The sequence below is a fragment of the Acanthaster planci genome, linkage group LG02 (assembly GCF_054643075.1).
Source record: "Acanthaster planci isolate LZ-2023a linkage group LG02, COTS_SCS, whole genome shotgun sequence".
NCBI classification, from domain to species: Eukaryota; Metazoa; Echinodermata; class Asteroidea; order Valvatida; family Acanthasteridae; genus Acanthaster; species Acanthaster planci.
The window spans coordinates 10,836,448-10,861,719 of record NC_141778.1 but is presented as its reverse complement, the minus strand read 5'-3'; the positions used below and the strand labels follow the sequence as shown (position 1 = coordinate 10,861,719).

General features: G+C 39.8%; 1 protein-coding gene across 2 annotated transcripts; it reads left to right on the top strand.

The window, feature by feature from the left end:
* The first annotated feature begins 921 nt into the window (after positions 1-921).
* Positions 922-24,742, top strand: LOC110978318 (proton-coupled zinc antiporter SLC30A2-like). Of its 2 annotated transcripts, XM_087132670.1 has the most exons (9): positions 1,188-1,310; positions 5,971-6,032; positions 13,699-13,904; positions 19,274-19,420; positions 19,803-19,956; positions 20,389-20,569; positions 20,966-21,071; positions 21,376-21,510; positions 22,337-24,742. In XM_087132670.1, exons 3-9 carry the CDS (start codon positions 13,712-13,714, stop codon positions 22,498-22,500), a joined length of 1,080 nt encoding a protein of 359 aa, XP_086988796.1. In that variant the 5' UTR covers positions 1,188-1,310; positions 5,971-6,032; positions 13,699-13,711; the 3' UTR covers positions 22,501-24,742. The 2 variants fall into 2 exon arrangements, with proteins under 2 accessions (XP_086988795.1, XP_086988796.1); XM_087132669.1 differs by lacking the exon at positions 5,971-6,032 and having other exon boundaries at positions 922-1,310.
* The last annotated feature ends 530 nt before the right edge of the window (positions 24,743-25,272 follow it).

The window sequence follows — 25,272 nt, the reverse complement described above, 5'->3', positions numbered from 1 at the left end:
TACTAATTTTAGTGGGGCTTTATTTCAAATAATTCAATGTTGGAAATAAAAGTTACACCCAACCTTTGTCTGTTTTCGCTTGTTCGTTTTTTATACCATAAATCGACTCTTAAGTTTGACCATTCTCACTGTAAGCGTTTTTGCCGGGTATGTTCGGCTGTAAGTGGAGAGGAAAATTGTATTTTGCCAAAAATAGAAGTTGCTGCAAACGTCTGACTGGTAGCAACCTTGCCGGTAAAACTTGACCAAGAAAAATGAAGCAATAATTTATTTTAATGAGTTCTGTCAAGCTTTTTTTTGGGGGGGGTACACGCTTTCTCCGTTGTCGTGTAAAACGCTTACAAAACACAACTGCTTGCTGGAAGGCACTCATTATTCGCTTGCCCAAAAGGACAATTTTCTCAGTAGGCTGTGGCTTACTGAAAATTCCTTCCAGCCGACGGATAGTCATGTCATTTGCATTTCATTTCATGCCGAGGTTACGGAGCAGAACATTCAGAATAGATTACATGTCCTTCATTTGCGCAAATAGAGCGGGATACATGGGCAAGACATGTGCAGTGGTGTGGGTCTCCCGCACTTAAAAGGAGATTCAAAATGCCAGCAATTTTGTCGCCATTGAAATGAAGGTTAAATTTATACCATTGCACAGACCCGGCAATGCATACTTTTAGTCATATTTTATACAATCTAAATTTATCTTATTTCTATATTTTTCATAATTAGTCGTGTGAAGGTTCTACAGATAAGTTGTAAAAAACGTGGAAGAAAGTATCTCTGTTGTTGGTAAAGTCGCTAAAATCGTTCAGTCTTCTAGTTTGATGCGCTTTGAACAGCAATTGTTCATATAGTTTTATGATAATGATACAAATATCTCGTAAAACTGACTTCCTGGATAACCTTGAACGCGCAATATACAGCTGGCCAATTAACCATGAATATTTAATTTCTTCATAGCGACATGCAAGTCTGGCAGCCTTATTGAGCCAATGAACTTATAGCGAAAGAGAGCCACGTCACCGGGAGGCGCCGCCTCGCACTGGACGGCTCAGCAATAACCAGGCAAAAAGCAAAGTGTCTGTTGTCTGGTAACTTACCACTGGTGGAGAGAGGTGCCGATTTTGAGGAGCACTCGTCGTTTGGAGATCAGAGGGGCAGGAGTTACACAGTCTGCGATGCCATAGCCTCTTCACTCCTCGTCTGTGATCAGTCACTCTGCTGTCTGTCATCACTAAATTTTTTATCAGCCACTCAACATTGCAGTCTTTCGAAATCAACTGTCACCGACTGGAGTCTGAAGCGCAAGAAAGGTAACATTACTCAGAATCAAACGTTCACAAATCGCGTGTGAATATGTACTGATACGACTTTTTCAATATCAAACCCTTACCCGCCACATAAAGCATCCACGCTATTACAAACGTAAAAGTCACTGAGTCGTAAAATTGTGTGTTGATATAGTGCTGGGAGTAATCGTATTTAATTACATAACATGCGGGCAAATCACTTCAAAGAAACAAACATGTCTCGGATACTGCATTTAACGATACGAAAACTCACCGGGCCCACACACGTGAACATAGTTCTGCCAACGGCCGCTTCGAAAACTTATTGGAACCTCGTCTCGTGACATGGTTTACTCAGGAGTGTTGATGCAGAAACAGATAAATCAATTGTCCACCTTTTGAGAGAAAAAAAGTGTTAAGTGCATACAGCCAATTACATAATCCATAAATGGAGACTGTCCGTTGCATCCTGCCATGATCACATTCACAATTTAATTCAAAGATAATTTAAATCCTTCAGCAGAACACAACTTTTTACCTGGGCGGCGCGGGTTTTCCCATTTTTGTAAAAACTGGCGTTTATTGTTCTTGGCAAGCCGACGTCTTGATACTTTTCAATTATTTAGCCATTTACAAAGACTTCATTAAGGATTTTCGAGAACTGTATACTGAGGCATATTCGTCTTTTCTGAAAATATTTTGGAAGTGGCTAGCTGATTTTTGTTGGTTTGTATTAAAAAAGAAATCACCCCTGGGTCATATTTGACTTGTCCGATATTGAGATTTCTGGACTTAATGTTGCAGATGTAGACTATAGTGCTCTATCACTGGCCATTCCATAACATGGCGGCAGGCCGTGTGCGCGATATAGTCCCCTCACTTGGACAGAACCGTTGATTTGAATAATTGTATGATTGGAAATGCTGTATAATATCTTGGACACCCCAAAATGGGGCTATTAAATGGCACAACCTATATTTATACCATCCACCTTAAACACCGTCATTTTGGAAAACTCTTTTTTGACACAGATAAAACCATTCAATATAGTAAGCCCACCGAGGGAACTGGAACCTGTTTTGTTTCCCCTTGTGTGAATATCTTATCAAATTGTAAAAAGCGGCAACAGCTCAGGTCGGGATTATATTTCAGAGCGTAGTGGTTTGAGACAAATGGATTCATAAAATGACTTTTTTTTACTGGAAGGCACAAATTCCAGCTATGTCACTGGAAAGCCCCATTTTCGACGTACCAAGGTATGCTACAACGGAAGTAAATATTCAGCTGTAATCAGAACATTTCCAGTAACCAACCCATCACAAGACACACTGAAATATTTGAAAAGATGAAAGAAACATTTGTAATAATAGACATAATGTTCCGACAACATTTTCCGATTTATCCATAACAAGCTTCAAACCTTCGTCATAGTATCATCCCGTCACTCGACTTCCCGCATCTGTTTCAGCTATTATATTGTCATGTGCAACTGAAACAGCGCATGAGATTAATATCAAATTTAGAATCAACCCTTTTATGGTTGGTGAACTTCTTCATTTTAGGAGAGCAAATTTTAAAGTCACACAGATGAATGTGCAAAACATGAGGTAGCCCCCAAATGTAATTAAAATCATTGAAACGGATCGCCACGATCGGACCTTCTATCTTGAAGATAATGTGGCCACCACGCTGTGACAAGTTCGTCTGTCATGTGTCCCACCAAGGTACAAGTAAAGAAAATCAAACAATATATATATTTAAAATAATGCTTCCAGATTTTTTTTTGGGGGGGTAGAAAAAAGTTGGGGTACTTTTTTCTGAGAACAAATTACTTTGAAAACAATTTACATTTGGTTTCACTTTTAGCAAGCATTATTTTGGCTGAACAAAGAAGCTGACTCAGCATTTTGTCAAAAAGTGTGAACGACATGGATTTGTTATTTTAGCAGCAGTATAACGACATTTTGGGAAATAATTAAAATGCTACAGTTGCAGATTTGAATGAGAAATTATTTCAAACCAGACGGTGATTGTTGGATTATCTCAACCGAACATTGGAAAGTGGTCATTTATTTTATCCCGTATAATTGGTTGTCGAGTCTATCTCACAGCTGCAGGTGCGATTATTTCAAAGAAAAAGTCTGAAGCATTCTTTCCATATCAAGGGTGTTAAAAAGAGCTCTTCGGAAAAGCATTGTGCAAATTTTTCATACTTGGCTTATGACAAGATTACCATTCTCGTGCTTTTTAAAGCACGACTCTGCTATAAACAGTTTATATTCCGCACACAATAAGATGGGATTTGCTTCTCTCCTATAATGCAACCACCAAAGGACTGAAGGGGGGTGAAAAGAGAGCATAGAACAACAGCTGTGGATGATATGGTAATAAAAGCAATGATACTGTCATTATGTATGTGTACGTTTCCCATATTTGGTCGTCATGGTAACTTTTGAGCATATTATCAAGGTATATTCGTATGGTTTAATAATGACGAAAAATGCCTTCCAGTGGCAGCAGTCCTTCCTGGAAAAGCAAGCTGAATTCAAAGTCGAGGAAACCGTTCGATGAATAAAATATTATACGCCTTTCTATGGGTTTGGTGGTCAAAAAGACCGGCGTCTATAGTACATTAACAGCTGCATTAGCAATCATCAGAGCTAGAATTTTGAAAAGAAATTTTGAAAGAAAGTTCTCTGAGAAAGCCTTGAAATTTTGAATGGCCTATGAATACAAAATTCTTTTCTCACTCATTCTATACATGGCTACGAACGATGGCTCTAGCAGCTCAGTGTTCATTATTTTCTAGGGTTAAATGACGCTGATTGAAATGTTCATATAATTCATGAGAAACAAAGTTATGTCTTCTTAGTCGGCATCTCAACTGTTCCTTCACTAAAAGCAGATACAATTTGCAGTGAAATATTTCGCTCAAAGTTGTTGCAGGGCTTGGACTCTAATAAGCGGCCTGTGATCGTCTTCAGGTAAATTCCAAAATGCATCATATGTATGTTGGATCGTCCATTGAAAATCAGATGTTGACCTGCAGTCCATGATCTAACACCATGGCATTTTCCAATAATATTTCCAACGAGTACAATTGCCGTTTGTCGCGTAATGTAAATGCCGTTATTTCTTAACCCATAATGAATGTGACTTTCATCGAAAGCGCACGAGCCGCTCTGAATAATAAAGTGGTTAGTGTATAATCCGGCATTTGTGATGCATTTCAGTGAATTTTTACACTGTTACTGACGACTGTGGAGGTAGTTACTTTTGTGATGAATTTTAGCATGTAATAGTTGTCAGTTTGCCCAATAACATCAGGAAAGGAACAATTTGTCGGAGTTCACTATCAAAATGCTTGACCAGAATTTAATTTTGTTTCTCAAAGAAACTTTGCAAACACGGGCCTCGCTAGGATCTCGGGGGACCACCTTTCTGGGGGAAGGGCAAAGCACTCATCAGCTAAAATCTTAAAAAATGGAGGGCCTGAAGTTTAGATCCTAGCAGAATCTTTGTCAAAGGCAAAATAATAAGTGGACAGGACAAACAAACAGAGAATCAACCATTATGAAGCTAAAACAATCAACAGTTGGGAGGGGTTCTATTTGAGCATTTTTCCTCATGTTTCCCCTTTATTATTTATACAAAATTTCCGGCGGGGGGGCAAGCGTTCCCCCTTCGCCACACCGTTATTTGTAAAATATGCAAGCCCACATTTGTTATACAGTGAGGCCAGAAAATTAGAGTCTTGGCGCCTATTCCGTGCCTTCCTATGTTTTAAAGACATGTATGTGATTATGATAATGATAGCTCTCTCAAAATTGACGCTTGTTATTAGCGGGGTTTGCGGAGTGTGTTTCAAGGATATGGCACTTACTGATGAGGGGCGCGGCAGGCACTATCAGCGTGACGAAGATCGAGGACGGAACGTGGAGAGCGATAAAGTAATAATTAATCTGGAAATAGCTTCTGTTTTGGAAACGAAATTCGGATTCAGCCCCAAAAAAGCATTATATAAAGTCTTTCGTGTAAGATAAACACAAGACTAGACCTCATTTCATTGAACAACTGTAAAAACGGATACCTTCACAATTAACTGCAAATTTTCACTTTTCTACTTTTTACAGAATTGGAGCATTAAAAAGACCGTTTTTGGTGAAATATTAGTTGCAAATTAGAAATGAAAGCATCCATTGTATATCCCTAGCAAACTCTTTAATGTAGTAAGAACTAGGGATAGAAATGTCTATCCCTGAAAAACCCTTTAATGCTGTATGGACAAGGGCTACAATTGTTTATCCCACAGTGTCTAAAACGCAGTACAAACTGGAAATTAATTTGTTTATCCACCAGGAATAGACTTGTTAAGCTCATCAAACTCATTACAATGTATGAACCATTCAGATAATTCGTCCACCCAGCAAAGTCTTAATAATACATAAATCAGAGTCTGTCTGGTTTCCAAAGAATTTTCTTATAATTATTTTCATGATGGCCCAAGGGACCTTAACTCAGTTCTGCGTTTTTGATACAAAATGCTACAATTTTCAAAATCTAAATATATCTATTGTGATATTTAAATGTTACTGTTTGAAACTAGCAGACATGGCCAATATATTGTAACAATTCATTCATAAGAACTATGCAGCTCTTAAAGTATCTGTCCCACACCTTTCAGATAAGAGGACTATGGGAGACGCTGGTTGGTCCATATCCAGTACCAGACACACGATCCTCAAGGTTAGAGACTTTCATCCAGTAAAATCTGTAAAAAGATGACAAATGGTTTGTCACTGAGAAATCAATTTCAAGTACATGAATATCTGGTCAATTCATCTTGCTGAAATGTCTAATGATTTTTGTCACATATTGAACAGAATATCCTGCTACACTCTTGAAAATTGACAGGTTCAGAATAAAATGCACTTAAAATTACTAATTGTCGATGTTATTTACTGACCAAAACGAGAGATGGATACTGAACGTCTTTGAGAACAATAAAGGGTACATACAGAACATTGCATTTGAAAGTAAACACTGTGAATCGGAGCGGGAAATTTAGTGAATAAAATTAACTGTTACCTTCACACTGACATTTCACATTCCCAAATGTGTAAAAGGACGTGCAAATATTTTTCACTTGTGAAAAAATTATGCAAAAATTGTTCCAACATCTGTAAAAATGAGTGAAAATCTTTTCTCATATATGTGAAAATCTATAAAATGTCAGAGTTTGTGAAATGAACATGAATTCCATGGGAAGAGGAGTTCCAATTAGGGTAACTTTCAAATGCAATGTACTCCACGCATGTACATGTACCGTGTACTTTGTTAATGGAAGCAATGAAAATGTTGTCAAATCTTTTAATTACCTGTGAACAATCTCTCCAAAGGGTGTCTTGATGCTTTCAGAATATGGACAATTTGTCAGCACCCAACTTGAGCCTTCCCTCAGCTCTGGTAACAATTAGGCTGTTGGTTCTTCCTGTTGGAAGCAAAATTCACAATCTGTGTGGTAATCAACAAACGTACATTTTGTATTACTTATAGAGCCACATATCCAACAGCGCCTTAATTCGGAATTCCTGGAAAAGTGGCGCTTTTGGTGTGTCCATTTTGACAATGTATTGGCTCCCTTTACACACCAGAAATTAGCGCACCACGTAATTAATTCGGTCTTTGGAACAGTCTCATCTATTTCATGTTGAAAAGAATGCCAGTCAATAAAATCACTTGGCAAATGATTCGGAGTTAACGTTATAGAATATTTTTCCAAGCTACTGAATACTTATACAAACAGTGTCTGACTGACCTGTTCATTTAAATAATATTTCCCCAATGTTATTACTTTCACTAAGTTGTATCACATCCCTGGCCATATTGTCTGAGTCAATCATTTTTGAAAAATGGTGCAATTTCGTTGTCAGACTCTTAGTGTATGAGAAATCGAGTAGCATTCGACTTACCTTTTTTTGCACGGTCTATTTGAGAGAAAAATGCTTGCTTCCATCCTGAGCTAGGTTTGAGCTGAATGGGATGGGTCCTCATGCTGCTTCCAGGATGTCCAGTGATCGCTATGTCGATGGCAGGTTGATTGGATGGCCGTGTGTGCAAGAAACGCTTGTCTTTTGCTGTTTGCCTCTTAAACCTAGGCCTAATCATGTTAATTCCATATTGGGCCTACCACAAGGCCAAAAAACACTTTTCACACAAAGTCAATGCCAATGTCCTGATTGGCAAGAAGACGTTGATTTAGAATCTGATGTCGAGTGGCCTTACGGAAGTGCCATGCAGTTTACTGCAAGCTGCTCCAAACATGGCAGTGTGACAAGCTCTAGCCTTGCTCAGCCAGCTGGGGCCTAGGCCTAGCCTATTTAACTGACACAGTTGGAACTTACATTGTATTCCAATAAAAATTCGTGCTGCATGAAAAAAGTTATGTAGTCATTTATTTTTGCACCAGGAATTGCAATAAATACGAAAAATTGAATTAGCTTGTGAATAAGCTCAAAAATATTTCACATCACTGTAATTATAAATTCATCAGAGATGCCACTGACGCAATGTTTAACAGTGTTATGAGTGTCATTCCATGCATGAAATTGAGACAGGAATAAAGTGTCCATGTTATATGTGAAATTTCTTTCTAATCCTATATATTTGCAATCAGGGATTTTTATGTAATAGCAATAAGAAATATCTCCCGTATGCCAAGAAATATTTAAAATTCAGTATTTGTAAACAAAACTGGAGCTATTTGAAGCTACCATATACATATAGTTCTCCCTACTGTTTTTGGAATCCTCAGAATTTAGATTCCATATGTCTGTGTTAAGTGCACCTGCCAGTGTGCACGAGTGCATATATGGTTGAAAGATGTGGCCTGTTAAAGTTTCATGCTCCTTATGAGTGTTGCAAGTTGCAGTCTGCTGTCATGGGCTGTTGGTCCTCAACATTGTGGCTTCCCTTCGCACATTGCTCAAGTCCATGTGAGCCACCAATTTAGGGGATGGTGTAAGTGATGCTCACACAACCTAAAGAGTGAGATTCAACAAAGTATGAGTGAATAAAAGCCCGCTTGAATGGGGTTCAAACCCAACTTTCTTTTTCACAAACAAGAACGTATTGTACTTGCAAAGTTTTTTTTCGTTTTAAATGCCAGTTTTGAAGGTGTGGCAACATTCTGAACTGTTACAATCCATGGGTCACCAAAAGACCATATTCCAATAAGTGTGATGGAACGTACATAATTAAGGTCATTCAAAAGATGTTAAGTAACACAGTAACATCTTATTCATAATTTACAGAAAAATATTAAACTTTGCTAAAATGGTTCTATAACTACTCTCAAAAAATAAATAAAAAATAAAAGGGTTCGTAACTGCTTGGTTGGATGGGCCCAATTTGATGACATGAACCTAAGATATGGCATCTGGCCAAGAATTACTTTTGAACGAGAGTTAAAATCTGACTTTATTGCTTTTGAATAGTTACAGCATGCATAAAATTCTGGTTACTACTCAAGAAACGTTTACAGAGGGGTTTAACATGAGGGGTTTACACGTGAACATCAACAGAAAAGCATGCATTGCAGTGCAATATGGAAAAAAATACATCCATACATGGAGCCAGACGCAAAAAAATGAGAGCACAGAAAAAATGAAAACTGTTAAATTTACAATTTAAGAAATCAAATTTCAAATATTTAACACAGGAAAACTCTAGTCAACAACCAACTCAACCAACCATCTCAATGTACTTACCAGGACCAGGATTATTAACTAATGCAGAAATTCAGCGGGTAGGCTACGGTGGCACCTGCTCATTCCATAAAACGAAATATAAAGAGAATTATTGTGAAGTGAAAAAGAATACTGCACCAGACCACAAGCAAACCAAGTCATTTTTTTCCTATTAATCTTTTACATTGTTTGTAGTTTTTATTAATTAGGGCCTATGTTAATATTACCGCCACACTCTTTGGCACTAAAATGACTTCTGCATGATAAGCTGAGGATGTTTCAACTAAGCCGAAGAAGAAATAAGACTTCGGTCTTGAAACCCAAATGTACTGATATTCAAATTGTATGAACTCACCATAAAACGATGCTATCTTCAGATCTTGACAATTCTTAACTAGGCCTACATGGTTGCCTCCATTCTCGTTGCTTGTGTTCAGTTCCGTCTCGTCTTTTCGCTTTTTAATTTTTTTTTGGGGGGGGGTTGGATCTGGCCTCTTCGTGACACCATAGAAACTCAACCAACTATTTGTGTCTTTAGGGCACTGCTTCCAACAACTGTACAATTATTACATAGAAATTTTATGCCATTTTGAGGAGGAAAGATCAACACTATGCACGCAGCACCGTTCAACATACGGACGACAGAGACAGGAGGTGTCTGAGCCGGTAACTTCGGCACTTCCGGTTGACGCAAGATCGACGTGCGCCCGCTGGACACAGTTGGCAGTCCATTGTTTGTTTGTTTTTCCCTCCAGGTCTATGATTAGACCTAGGGTTGGGCTACAGACCTCACAAAATGAACTTAGCCTAGGCCTATAATTATGATGACTGACAGCTTGCCATGGTAGGTTTTTCCAAAATTACATCTTGAAAACATCGTATGGCTTTGCAATGGGCTGGACCACGGTTCGTTCCTTTTTGAATTTGCCTTTGTTTTATTGTACTCATCACGGGGGTGGGTTACGTCTGTCCAATAGCATTTGGGTCATTCCGTAAATGCGGGGTCCCAAATTGTGTCATTTTTGTATCCCTGTTACACTTGACCTGTGTAATTTTACATGGAAGTATTACTAAAATTTACTAAAATTGATTTCAAGCTATTTCTATTTTTGGTAAGTGGCATGCATTAATTCATCACTCTTGGAAATTACAGAGTGTGTTGAACTTACCAAATCATGTAAGATGTGACAGGGGTACAAAAAAAATGGACCCCGAACTAATAGAAAGACCCATAAGCTTAGACTAGAAAAAGTGTCACAAGGCGAATTTCTCTTTTAAAAATCTGGCCCTCTCTGCGACCAGGATTCCAATGTTAATCTATACCCCAGGGAAGGCGTCGTTATCTACTATCAAATACGCCATCCATCAACACTCTGCGTGTGGCTAGTCCGACCTCCTGCCTGATCTACTTTTCCAGAACCCCCACGTGCCACCAACGTGTGGACTGTCTTATTTCATCCGTACACACAGGCCGAGTTCGGGCGGCTTGTTCCCGTATGTTCACTAACAGCTCGGTTTGTTGTTCGTGGGTCGGCCGCTCGAACGCCGGAAACAAACAATGGTTATTGATGGTAGGTAATGACAAGCAATATGCAACATGGCTACGTAATTCGAGAGTTGATGTTTGGACGGGCTGAAATTTTTTCTATATAAATAGGAACATTCATTTCTGCGTTACAGAAAATAATCAATGTTAATTTTGCAAATCCTTCCATTGTCTATGGCTTTGAAGCCATCTCTCTACTTTTTAAAGCTGTTCAAAAATCAAAATCTCACGAGTTTTTCTGTGTGTTCCTGTAAAACCCTGACGCGGAGGTGGTGTGATCCTGTTCCGGGAACAGTGTTCTTGAGTCGTGTTCCCGCCGTTAGAGCGCTAGAACAAGAAACCCGTGTCAAGCACAGGCCGCCCGAACTCGACCACAGTCGAACATTGTGCATGGTGTCTGCACTATGTTTGGGCGTACATTTACTGCACAGCAATGCACAGTACCGTACATTGAGTACGTGTACACGGTACTGGTACCGAAAGCGATATATTTTCATGTATCTTACTGGGGAAACTCGACTAGAAAAATTCGATAATCGTGGCTTTAATTAAAGGATTATATTAAAGGAAGTTTCCATTGAGTTTGAAGTGTAGTGTCCTCTCATAGAAAAGTGCATATTGATTGAATGGAATGAATTGAAAAACAAAAGACGCAAAAAAGCTAGAAGGCTGCCTAATGAAGGCCTTTTTTATAAGCTGGTGCACAGATTGTAAAGAACAAATTTCGAGGAGGACAGAGAATAGTATTTTTATACCGGTAAATAATTTTTCGGTGGATCCTAGACTTTTCCATTTCGAATTTGAAAGGTCGACTGATCTGAGAGCCAACTTAAAAAAACACTTTCCCTTAGCCTACGACCAATCACGCTGCCCCTGGTTCCTCGTTATGTACGGCACCCAATACTAGACGGAAGTATCGTGGATGAGTTTAAAGTATGCCCTCCCGATGATCACAATGTGAGCAAATTTGGTCAAAAGGGGTTATTTTGAACCTACAGATAAGTGTCTGCAGACTAAAAGATTAGGCCTCTGATAATGCACGTCGGTGCACGGGAATGAATATAAAATAAAACAAAGGCCTTTTGAAACAAAATTGATTGTTTTGTTTGTGGACTTTACAGGGTGTCTGTGGGTGATTACACAGCAGCTCAAATGGTAATAGAATTAAAAAGAGTATTGATTTATAGAGCTACAAGTGAAATAGGATACCAAAATTTCTCAATATCGTTTGTGTCCACCAACTTGTAAAAATTCACAAAGGCACTTATAATGTGTATGAAATAGATCATGGAGGAATTTTTTCTTTCTCCATGCCTAAAAGACATTCTGGTGTAATCTCTACAGAGATCATTTTGTTGAAAAAGCCTTCTGACAGCGAAAGTTAGTGCATACCTTTATCTGCGTTGTCAATTATGGCGCAGGGCAACGTTTAGTGCTCACTTTGATCCACTCTCCCAATATAAGGGGCAGAATTCGTACAACGAAGATTTGCGTATACTATGATCCGCCCTCCCAATAACGGGGCAGAATTCCGACGACGACGTTTAGTGTGTACAATGATCCGCCCTCCCAATAAGGGGGAAGAATTCGTACAACGAAGTTCATACTTTGATCCGCACTCCCAATAAGGGAGAAGAATTCGTACAACGAAGTTCAGTGCATCCTTTGATCCGAACTCCCAATAAGGGGGAAGAATTCGTACAACGAAGTTCAGTGCATACTTTGATCCGCCCTCCCAATAAGGGGGAAGAATTCGGACAACGAAGTTCAGTGCATACTTTGATCCGCCCTCCCAATAAGGGGGAAGAATTCCGACAACGAAGTTCAGTGCATACTTTGATCCGCACTCCCAATAAGGGGGAAGAATTCGCACAACGAAGTTCAGTGCGTACTTTGATCCGCCCTCCCAATAAGGGGGAAGAATTCGTACAACGAAGTTCAGTGCGTACTTTGATCCGCCCTCCCAATAAGGGGGAAGAATTCGTACAACGAAGTTCAGTGCGTACTTTGATCCGCCCTCCCAATAAGGGGGAAGAATTCGTACAACGAAGTTCAGTGCGTACTTTGATCCGCCCTCCCAATAAGGGGGAAGAATTCGTACAACGAAGTTCAGTGCGTACTTTGATCCGCCCTCCCAATAAGGGGGAAGAATTCGTACAACGAAGTTCAGTGCATACTTTGATCCGCCCTCCCAATAAGGGGGAAGAATTCCGACAAGGAAGTTTAGTGCGTACAATGATCCGCCCTCCCAATAAGGGGGAAGAATTCGTACAACGAAGTTCAGTGCGTACTTTGATCCGCCCTCCCAATAAGGGGGAAGAATTCCGACAAGGAAGTTTAGTGCGTACAATGATCCGCCCTCCCAATAAAGGGGGGGGGCAGAATTCCAAAGACGAAACTGTACTTTGACCCTTCATTCACGTACCCAATGTATTTGGGAACGTCAGCGCCATCTACGTCCGCGAGAAAATATAGTCCGACTTTAACTTCGTGATCAATTACCTATGACTATGAAATTCATAGAGGATTTGCAAACGATTTAAGTCAGAATGTGAACACAGGCAATTAAGCATCAATTTTTCGTATACTTCAGTTTCATTTTATGATATATCACGTGAAACACCTTCCATGGCATAGAATTATTTATTCATGCACTTGCAACTCGGCTTTCACGCATGCGTGCTGAGTAAGCTCTGGCCCACACAAACGACTCCACAACTCAAAGATTTAACGTAACTCGGGCGTTTGAGCACCGATTTGACCGATCAAAAGGGGAAAATGTGGTTTCTGACAAAATAAAAACCAAGTGCAACATTCTACGAATATTTTCAGTAGAGAAATGTAACTCGCATTATGGAGCACCAATTTAAAACTTTTTAACGTTTAATTGAAAAAATACAAAATGAATGCATTCATTCTCCAGTTTTTGCTGAAATGTGAAAATTTTACGTTAATTATGAAGGTTTTTTTATGTAGGCCTAAAAATTGTGTTTGCCTAATTGCCACAATTATAATGTTAAACATTGAATTACATATTATCACAATTTAACATCTTTTCATTATAGATATTACATAGTGCCAATTTTTAACACCTACCTTTCCCCCCAAAAAAACACAGCTGTGAATGAAACATGGGAGGCAGTAAGCGCAGAGACGAAATGTTGATCGCCTCGAATGCTGAGGACGAGAACGGCTACGGAAGCGTGGACAACGCTAACGACACACAAAGACACCTGGTGAGACATCAGGTGCTTCAGCGGGCCAGGAACCGTCTACTCGTTGCTGCTATCTTGAGCCTTGTGGTCATGATCGCTGAGATAGGAGGCGAGTGGAGCATCGTATTTCATATATCTTTCAACTCATTTATTGCTTTGAGTAATGACAGTTCAATTTCAACAGGAGGTGCTCACTATAGAAACTCTTGAGTTCCGATTGACCTGGACCCGGGTCCCGTTGGGACAGACTTTTTTGTTGATAAAAGAATGACTCTATTTTGGATCATTTTGACCTTATCTTGAATTATTTTGACTCATTTCAGGGTCATTTTGGGTAACTTGTGATCTGGAAACGGTTCAAAATGACCTAGAAGAGTATCATTCTTTGACCCCCAAACGGGTTAGTCCCCTCCCCTGAGTTTTCAGAGTGTAGGAGGTTTAGACAAACTCTCAGGTAAACATTTAATCTAAACGTGCATTTAAATTTGCCACATTTTAGCGAAGGGCTAAAGCTGGATTGTTCAAAACTTGAGCTGTCCTAACTCCAACTTAATTTTGTCACAATTTCCCTTTCAGTTCTTACAGCCAACCATCCAAATTGTTGTTCATTGTGAAGATGCCGAATAGACTTCAGTAGTGATAACGCCACACATTGTTTACATGTGCGCTTTTCTATGTTGCTCTCTTTCTTTCAAGATTGGTTCTCTGCTGGAGTCAGTCATGATAAGCGTTGCCATGGTAACCGTGCAGACTGACACTTGTACAGTGTGCCTCTTATGGGGTTATAGTGTTCCATGAGAAAACTGAAATTTGACTATAAAATGTAATGACATAGAAAAATGTTATTAAACTAAGTCCTCCCGTATATTCATGCTGTTTCCTCGAATCACTGCTGAGTATTAAAAAAAAGAAGGATCAAAAATATAGGCTACTTGACCCTCTTTAGCATAAAACGAGGAATGAGAATATTCCATTTTCAATTTTCCGCGGGGTGTAGGTAATTTTAGGAGGGGCTGTGGTGGCATTTTAAAAATACAGGAACGTACCATTTTAAGTAGTGTTTTGAATTGGATACAAGTTCTCTAGTTCGTAGCTAACGCAGAATACATTATTCTCTAGTCTAAGATTTTCTTTACACGTGTATGTACGTACTTACTCACAGGAGTGTACCATTTTAAGTAGAGTTTTGGAGTTGAGTTCTCATTATTTACTGATGACGTACGCGTAAGATTTCCTTCACGCGTGCATGTAATTACGCGTGTATATAGACCTACGGTACGGTACCGTACGCAAGTGGCCTATATAAAGTAAGAACATTTGTACATACAGTATATACTTACAGTATGTATACACCTATTTAATGGAATACCACAAAAACCAACAATAGTGCATTTTTACATTGAACCAGTAAATTCCTATGATGGTACACAATGACCTTTACTTTGAAATTATGGCACAACAGGATAAAATGAAAAATAATAGACGATGAGTCAGGTTGCTTGATGTCATGGAAAAATATAGACTCGCCCACCAGCAGATCCTAAGGTAATTAAGGAGTAGGAAGCGATAATCCCTAGACAAAGGGACGTACGTGCCGCCTGGTAATGAGAGGGATAATCCTAAGACAAAGGGTGAACTGTGTCGGCGGACTATTGTGTTAATGATTACATTGTGTACGTTGGAAGTGAGCGTTGGTACTAGGAGAGAGGGCGCCCACGTGCTAACGGTCTTGCGTTTAGCTTACTATCGCTACCAAGATTTGATCGATACGGAAAGAAGACTCTGTTGTCCCTAGCTGAATTTTTACTCCTTTGAACTAGAGTGTTGTACGTCGGTTACCTTGTACATGTATATGGTTTGGGCTCTGGCAGAATTTTTCAAATTCTTTGAACGGATATTTTACGGCGGTTTAATACCCTGTACATGTATGCGTTTTACAAATTCAGTCAGAGCGGAGCATTACTGTTGTTCTTTATTGTGGAACCTAAATGTAAAATACAGCTTTATATAAAATTAAGAATTCTAGCCTTGGGGGCAGCATGACGTCAGTTGGGGATTTTTAAGACGTAGCAAGGAAGTAAATTTATTCGTTGTGCTGTGGAATATTGTGTAGAAGCTCCAGCCGATATCCGACCTGAGAATTATTATTCGATAGTCATACCGATAAGTATAACACAAAACAAATTCAGTGGACTTCACATATTGGTTTCTGGTAGGTTTGTACTGGTGCCGTTTTATTTCCCGTTGTTCATCATTGATTTTTCTCCAATAATTATCTTGGTAATTTTAAGAATTACTAAAAGGGTGATTACCGGAAGTTTGTTAACTTTGAAATCAGAGGCATTACATGTACTCATTCTTTTTGGAACCATTTGTCTCTATCTACACACTGTTATCTTTTAGGCATGCTCCTCTTCGTCATGAAACAGTCCGGCAAATTTTTCAGCATGTTTAGGCAAAACTCTTTTCAAGGTTTTGTTGACGTTCATGCCTTTATCAAGCTTTCCGTCGAGATCATCCACAATGTCCTTGCATTTCCCTCAAATGCAGGTAACTTGACAGGAACTCCTTATAGTTGTCGAAAAAGTCTCGTTCGACTGCCCAGAGGGTCTTTCTGTTTGCCTTCTGCATGGCTTGATCTTCATCCATGCCTTCACTGACGTACTTGTCCTATTTTTCATCCCTCATCTCCCTATGTGTTTCCCTAGCTTCAGCCAGCCAATCTTGGTAGGCGGCATTGTCTTCCAAATCTGAACTGTCTTCATCCGAGGTTTCGTCATCGACTTCCTCAACAGAATCCGAGTTTTTCGTCAACTTCATTCATGTCTGATTCCTCCTCAACATGGATTTTTCATGTGCCTCTCTAGATTAAACTTCCGTCCGAAGCATTTGATACACTGGTGACAAGCATAGGGCTTGGATGTAAAAATACCATTCATGTTGACCCTGCGAAGGATGACCTTTAAATGACACGAAACAAAAGAAATCGTTCCATATATCTTAAATATACACGTATTTACTGCTTCTGATTTGCACATTTCAGTGTCTATTTTTTCATTGTTTCATTGTTCAAATTGGTCTTTTTATTGCCCAAACTGCTCTTTGTACTACTCTTTTACTCATTTTATTACTCTTTTACTCTTTTTATTGTTCAAATTGTTCTTTTTATCGTTCAAATTGATTTTTATGGTCTAAATTGATCTTTTCATTGTTAAAATATACTTTTTTCCTTGCTCAAACTGATCTTTTATTTTTATTGTTCACAATGATTTTGTATTTTTCAGTTGGTCTTTTTATTGTATAAATTGGTCTTTTTAATGTATAAATTGCTGTTTTTATTGTTCAAATTGCTCCGTTTATTGCTGAAATTGTTCTTTTTATTGCTCTTTTCATTGTATAAAATGCTCTTTTTATAGTTCAAATTGGCCTTTTTATTGCAGGGGAAGTAAACGCCAAACCTACACAGTCCAATGAGATTACCTATGAGATTTTAAAACTCATTCTGTCTTCTAAGCAAACTTTGATGAGCTTTGTAAAAAGCCCAAGAGTATATTTGAACAATGAAAAGACCAATGTAGACCATAAAAAATCAATTTGAACGATTACAAGAACAAGTTGAACAATGAAAAGAGTAATAAAATAAGTAAAAGAGTAATACAAAGAGCAGTTTGGGCAATAAAAAGACCAATTTGAACAATGAAACAATGAAAAAATATCCAATCAAATTGGTATCCAATTCAAAACCCTACTTAAAATGGTACGTTCCTGTATTTTTAAAGTGCCACCACAGCCCCTCCAAAAACTACCTACACCCACGCGGAAAATTAAAAATGGAATATTCCCATTCCTCGTTTTACGCTAATAAAGGTCACAGGGCCAAATCTGGCCTTCTGATTGGTCGAGAGGCCACAAAAAATTGGCAAAATATCCTGGTTAGACCCTGGGCACTACTAGAGCTGCAGATGTGATATTTAATAAATATTCTAATTTTGGGAAAATTATGATTTTGATTCCACGTGAAGGTTAACAGAGCGCCTGTAGAGTTGCCATAAGGTGATGAAAAACTCAAAAATTATTCGCTAAAATACAACTATCGATAAATGGTAGTCGCCATATGCATGCACGGAGAGATGTCTCTACCTCCATATGCGTTGCATGGTTTTCAAGCTGTCTCTTTATCAGCCTTTTTTGTGTATTGGTGTTACGCTTGTGCCAGACACCGCAATGACAGAGTAATGTATTCCTTGCATCGATTAGGCAGAACAAAAGGCCGTATAGCGCCACGTAGCGGCGCAAGATGGCCAACTTAACCGTGAATACACGTAAAACGTTGTAATCGCATGGGCGCCATTTGAGCACGCGATACGCCTGCGCAATGCACATTAATGCCAAGGCGCAGGCGCCGCAGCAGGCACGTGCGCCTAGTGAGCCTGCGCCGAAGCATTACCGTAGACTGCGCAAGCGTATCGCTTGCTCAGATGGCGCCCATGCTAATTACACGTTTTTGGCAGAGTCATCCATCTTGCGCCTTCGGCGCTATACAATCTTTGGTCAGAACCATCCAGGAAAAATGCCATTATACTGTTCAAGCAACACTGTGACAGGTGCTTTGCAATAAACCACATTCCAGTCATCTTCAGGTGGACACATCATACGTAAGGTCTCAAGCTGTACAAATAGAGGGGTCTTTTACCATATCAACGAAAGAATCCTTTCAAACCCCAAAATTATTTGTATCATGGAAGCACTGGAATGCAAAATGTGGACGTTATGCCAAAACACTTGTTTAACCAAGAATTAGGAGGAAATAGTAAATCACCCTTGTGATCCGATTGAGTTTGCGTAATCAATACCTCCCTACTGAAAACCATGTCAAATATCAGGAAAATACAATTATTCGAAGCCGTGGCAAAAACCAGCTCCATCTCAGACCATGGCTCTAACTATACACTTTACCCACAATGCTTTGCATCGACAGCCATACATGTGTCAGTCCGTTACCACCAGTCTGCTACCACAGATGTCAGTCTTTAATCGTAGATAATTTGAATAATGACTAACAGATGTTTGATTTTGGGGGTTGTATTATAATTTTGTTGACTCAAGTCCGAAAATCCAAAGAAGAAATTGCATCTAACTTATTCAAATGGGAAATGTTTGATATTTCAAATATCAAAATATGAAATACAATTTCAGCGAAATTCAATTTTTGATTTAAAGGCCAACTGCTTCACTTTTGGGATCCTCGGCATTTAGAGAAAAATTACAATTCAAAGGTTACAATTTACAAAAACAATTATCACAATGCACTTAAATAATGGGCGAAATATCACAATGCAGATTTTGCTTGCGTAACCAATAACCATTTTAAGTTAACTAAAACTAAAATAAAAAAAATTCTGAGACCGGACCAGCTTCAAAATGGCAGCCACCACGACCATTTAATAAGAAAAACAACGTTTCCTTTTTCTCTATCAGGAGGCTATCTGGCGGACAGTCTTGCAGTGGTAACGGACGCAGCGCACATGCTGGTGGACTTTCTAGGTTTCATCATAGCACTACTGGCCATCTGCTTAGCGAGGAAGCAGCCCAGTCAGAGACTTACACACGGCTGGCACCGCGCAGGTTGGTCATGTTTTCCATGACGTCATTTTGTTTCCTATCTCAGCAAATTGCACTGTATTCTGAGCAAGAAAAAGGTTGTGTCTCTTCACTGGCCTACTCTTATTGTTTCACAGCAGAACCAATGTAACCAGCTAGAAGTCAGTCAGTTACTGGTGAAAGCCTTTATTCTATCTAACACTTTTGGCTGAATTAAGGGATACTTTTTGTCTGATTAAGTTGATTATCGAATAATAAATTTCTTAAGAAAAAACTGATATTTCATCATTCTAGTATTTAAATATTGATGAGCAGAACGAGTATGGCTCTATTTCAGTGTGTTTTTATGCGGTTGATGTTACCTAATTTTTGTTCACCAAAACTGCTCTGTGTTTTAATTCAACAGAGATCCTAGGAGCCCTATTCTCAGTGTTAATCATTTGGGTCATGACGGGGGTGCTTATCTACTTTGGAGTCAAACGGGCAATGGCAGACCGTTTACAAATCGACTCCAACATCATGATCATTACAGCATCCATCGGGTTGGCAATCAACTTTGTGTAAGTTCAGCTTATTGTCGATGTTTAACTACGTGAAGATGAGTGCAAAGCTGTCAAACAAGAACCGCTAAGTAATGCATGCTTCTTTCAACACTGTAAAGCAAAGACAGGAAATTTGGCGACGGTGTGGGAACCATTGCTGATAACTCCACTTTCACAAAGTAATTTATTACATTTAATCTACAGAGGAACAACCTATGAAAAATCAATCATTCTTCCGAATTTCTGTACACAACTGGGATTGCAGCCCCACTTATACGCCACATTTTAAATGCAACGATCATACAGACTGTTATAAAAGCGAAGCAAACTAAAACTCACACAGAGAACAACAAAACAGGAATAACAAGAAAACAACAACAAAAAACCACTATTAAAGAACCAGGAACGGCTAACCAAGAACTGACGACCATTCTTCCTTTTACCCAATAGTTTGGGCTTCATACTAAATTTCACATGTGACGGTGGGAGCTGTAAGCCCACTGTGGCTGCATTCGGAGCGACGGACACGGAACACCAGAGCGTGAATTTACGAGCTGCCACGCTCCACGTCATCGGTGATATCCTCCAAAGTCTCAGCATTCTGATTGCAGCAATCATCCTTTATTTTCGTGTAAGAAATCTGAAGTATTTTTTATCATTTTGATCATAAGATGCCACATGGCACACATGAGATGACCGTTCGATGTACAAGTAGATTTATACGAGAAGTCATTGCTTTGTAGTGATGACTCCACAGTCACGCGCACCCTACAGAGTATTTGAACTTGTGCGTGCACACTTTGGAAATTAATAAGGCAAAGGCTCGAAGTGCGCAAACTCAGTGCCGACTCGCCAGTACGGGGCTTGTTTTCGCAACCCTCGCCAGAAACATGTTTTTAACGTCAATTCAATAGCTGGAATATGGCTTATCCTCTTCGCCAGATTAGTCTATTCCAAGTGGTTCCCACAGGGCAAAAAACAAACCCGTTACAGTAATACTTTATTTCACTCTTTTATCTTGAAACAGCCGGACCTGACCATCATTGATCCAATTCTTACCATCATATTCAGTGTGTTTGTGTTCCTAACCACATGCAGACTGTTTCGAGATATCATATTGATACTCATGGAAGGTAAGTCTACAAGAGCTATCTGAAAACCAAACTGCAAATTCCTAGCACAACATTTAGCCCACCGAAACAAGTCATATCTTTCTTCTACATAGGCCTATAATATCTCAACGTTTGCTGGCACTTCGATCTCATTTGAATGAAACCACCGGCCCTTTGTATACAAAGGATACTGTTACACTGTTGCCGACAATTTCGGTCGAATTCTTTACATAGATTACAAACAGCATCTGTTTTACATGTGTTATCAAGACCTCTAATGGGATTGGGAACGACGTTACATAATTTTTTCCCCATGTTTTTACAGCCAAGCCGCCCTCTATTGACTACGCTGATGCTCGTCGCCGATTGGTTGAGATTGACGGCGTAGAGGGCGTCCACTCTCTACGTATATGGTCTTTGACCAGTGGCGTTCACGTCATCACTGTCCACCTTGTTATTGGTAAGTTGCAAGATGGCCTTCGATATCCCGTGTCGAGTATCTTACCCTAAAATCCAAAAATCCTACAACTCAAAGCTGTCACTCCTCTCTTGCCCGAGGTCTACAAAATCAAATTACAGATGGTATCAGACCTACAAGGTGTGGGGCGGCCTGAGTCTACGAGTGCAAGTGCCTCTTAATATCTGGCATGTCTGGTCATGATCTGGCGATCGTAGAGAACGTGGCACAGGTGATACCAAAATAAAAGTGCACGAGTTTCTCCATCAATCAAAACCGTCATGTTCTCCCCGTCTCTATTTAAAGTACCAGATATATCATTGCTTTTCGTTCAATTTATGATCTCGAAGACAAGGAAGTTAGCATACTTTGCCCATGGTCCGCACAAGAGCGTGAGACTCACGCAGTTCAGGCTACTGTCAAGCTCTCAGCCAACAAGGGATTTCTGACGCTGGTAAAATATTTAAAAAAAATATGAAAACATACATAGCACAATCAAGAAACCTTGAAGTCTTTAGCGTGTGCGGCTTTTCTGTTGAAATTTAACGAATGCATTGGCAGTTAACAATCTACACCGCATTGGTGGCTCACCATAACTGTCTCGGATTACACCGTCTAGAATCTCAAATGATTACGGAGCCGTTAGGGCTTTGCGATCTCTCATGTTCCGTCAACATTGCGGACTCTTATTCAAAATTGGCAGTCCCATGGTGTGATTCATTCAAATGCGCATTGTCTGGTTCCCCACCAATCGTGAATCGTGAGGCACTAAAACGACCAGAATCACATGTATAATTATTATCTCCGACAAATCTCTCTGACCCTCCAGCTTCGCTGTACGATGGCGAGCCGGTCAACGCCCGCAGTATCTTGAAGGAGGCCCGCCACATCTTGGAGACCAAGTACGGCGTGCTGTACTCCACAGTGCAAGTTGAATACAGTGACGACGGAATGGCTTTCCTGTGCGCCCGGACTCCTGGCCCGTCTGATTAATTCAGGCTCCAAGGTGCTCTATTGCAGTAAACCCTCAAGCGCCCTCTAATCGGACGTACGCGAACAGCAAAGCACGATCTCACGTGCGCTGCTATATGCACACGATTTTAAACTAACTGGGGTTCCGTGTACTTCATGTTAACAGTGAGTAGTAACCACAGCAAACAGCACGCTTACCTTGGAGGGAAAAAACATGCTCAACGTAGTGGCAACATTAGGCACGCGCAAGCTATTGACCATGCCAAGCGTGGAACACGCACTCACAGTAAGCCAAGTTTTCTGCAACAGCAAGCCCGACTTTTCTGGCAAATGTTAGGCAGCGCCACGATATTGGGTTTGTCGTAGACCTTGTTTTAAGTAAAATAATCATCGACAAATGTTTATTCAGGAAAATATTACTTTTTGGACATTGTTTGCCAGCACTGTCACCTCAAATTGGTGTTTGACAAAGCAGAAGCCATCCTTGTCAAAGAAGAAAACAGTATGTTCTTTCCTGAAATATTCTACTACGCAGGTCAGTAAAATGCTCTTAAGTGGTAGGCTTAGCCCTTAAGAAGGGATGGCATCCACAGTACAACCATGTTCCTAGCTCTATGGTACAACTAGAAAATTTCGTGACTGCGACCAAACTCAGTACAGTGGGTCAGCTTCTTTCTGCATGCTTAACTTTTTCTCCTAATTTGTTTTCGACGTTCTTTTTGACAGCTGTCATCAAAATTGAGGCATGATGTGCATGCAAAATTGATTGACATCATTTTATTTATTACGCCATTCTAACTAACACATTATCAATTTGGTGCCAAATATTTTTTTGTACTTACAGTTAAGCTTAAGCTTGACAGTTAAGCAAGTTCCCCAAACCTTCAAGTAAAATAAATTAATGTAAGTAATGTAGCAAGTTCCCAAAATCTTCAAGTAAAATAAATTAATGTAAATATGTACATGTATGTAGCTCCTGTTTTGAAGTTTCAATGTTAGTCAGGTAAGACTCCTGTTGACACTGCATGCATTTGGCATTATTCTTGGCAGCTGTTAATGACCATGTGCCGGAAATTGGGGGGAGTGGAATTATGTGTGTGGGGGATGGGTGAATTGCCCGGCTGAGGAATTTCGAAAAGTGGTGGTGATGGTCGTGTGTGCCGGGGGAGGGGAGGGTGCCGAAACCACATGGGCAGTGTTCCTCTGTTTGACGAAACAGAGTTAAGCCCATGTGAACGGCAGCCAGATTAATGCTCTTCCACCTGAGAAAGAGTGAGACAATAATCCCAATTTTAGGGCCCTGAAATATTGTGCTGAAGTTTAAAGACGATTTTGGTGTTTTTGTGCATTGTGTTTTTGTGCTTTTTCAAACGGTAGAGATTAATTACTTTGGAAAACATTTCGCCAATTTTCATTGCGGCCATGAGCAGACGGGTGTGTTTACGGGCATCTCATAAATTTTGACCTCAAAATACAAATTATGTTCTTCAAACTCTTCAGCAAAGATAGCCAGAGTAATAACACAGGAAGCAAACTTTGTCACTTATCAAAATACGCATATAAATGATTTACCGCGTAACATGCAGGTGTTCCACAATGTGGTTCGTAAGTGACTTCGTTATACACGCGGACGCGCCCCGATTTGCAGGCTCCCATTGGACGATCGCTAAAGTTGCGCGTTAACTTCCGGTTCCATGTAAACGGTGATCAATGCATGCAACTCTACGTGCAGTGCATGTGCAGTGGTTTAAACTGAATTGACGTCACGTCATAAACCGGATAGTGCGTCACCAAGAGTTTGGAACACGGTGACTCTTTCCAAACGCACATTGCCATTCGACGCGTATGGACTATGGTCAACCCATTCAAAAGAACACTGTGTACGGTGGTCACCGCGTTTCAAACTCTTAGCGGCGTACTATGTGAAACGCCCGTACGAACGACCTCATCAAGTCATTTACAACCGCCATTATTTAAGTACACAGCAAATGGTCAGTACGATGGGTAAATGATACTATTTTCATCGGACTGGTCGACAGCCAAGACATCAAAATAAAAGCTAAGTTTGCTGTTTGACATTCTGTGCTTGCCTTAATTCATTTCTCATCTCATTCACGATGTTTACCTTCAACGGTACTGCTAATATTATAAGCTGTAGCCTAGCTTTTATCTTATGAGCGTAAATCTTTACAGCCTTATCTACATTGTTTATTTCACTTACTGAACGTGAGGCAATAAAATGTTCACGTAATAACGTTACGAATACCTCTCATGAACGCTGAAGAAGTTACTGCTACAAATAATGAATAACAACAGTTAGTAAGGCTACGGTAGAAGTCAAAGAAAGCCACCCCCAGGTTCGTATTGTTACAAGGAATAATTATAACCAATGTCTTAAAGATGACTTTGTTCGAAAAACCAATGTTTCAAAGGCGACGCTGTACATATTAAACAGTACTGGAAGTCTGAGCTCCATGAGCGAACGCCAAGAGTCAACTATACGCATGCGTGTACATTTTTGCTCGGGTATCGCGTAGAATTTACACAAAATGAGTACATGTATCCGGCAATAGGGTTTCCGCATGCTAACCTTTAGAAGAGTTTGCCATCTTGAATCGAAAAAGAGGCCGTCCTTGTAAAGCATCTCTGTGTACAGCTCCAAATCACGGGCAAGAAGTCATGATACCTTATTGTTTAAATGAACAGTGTTTTTAAAGTGAGGCTACAAAGAAACAATCAGGCTCCTCCCTATCTCAGTGTTGAATACATGAAGCAGATTCGTGGAGCACGACC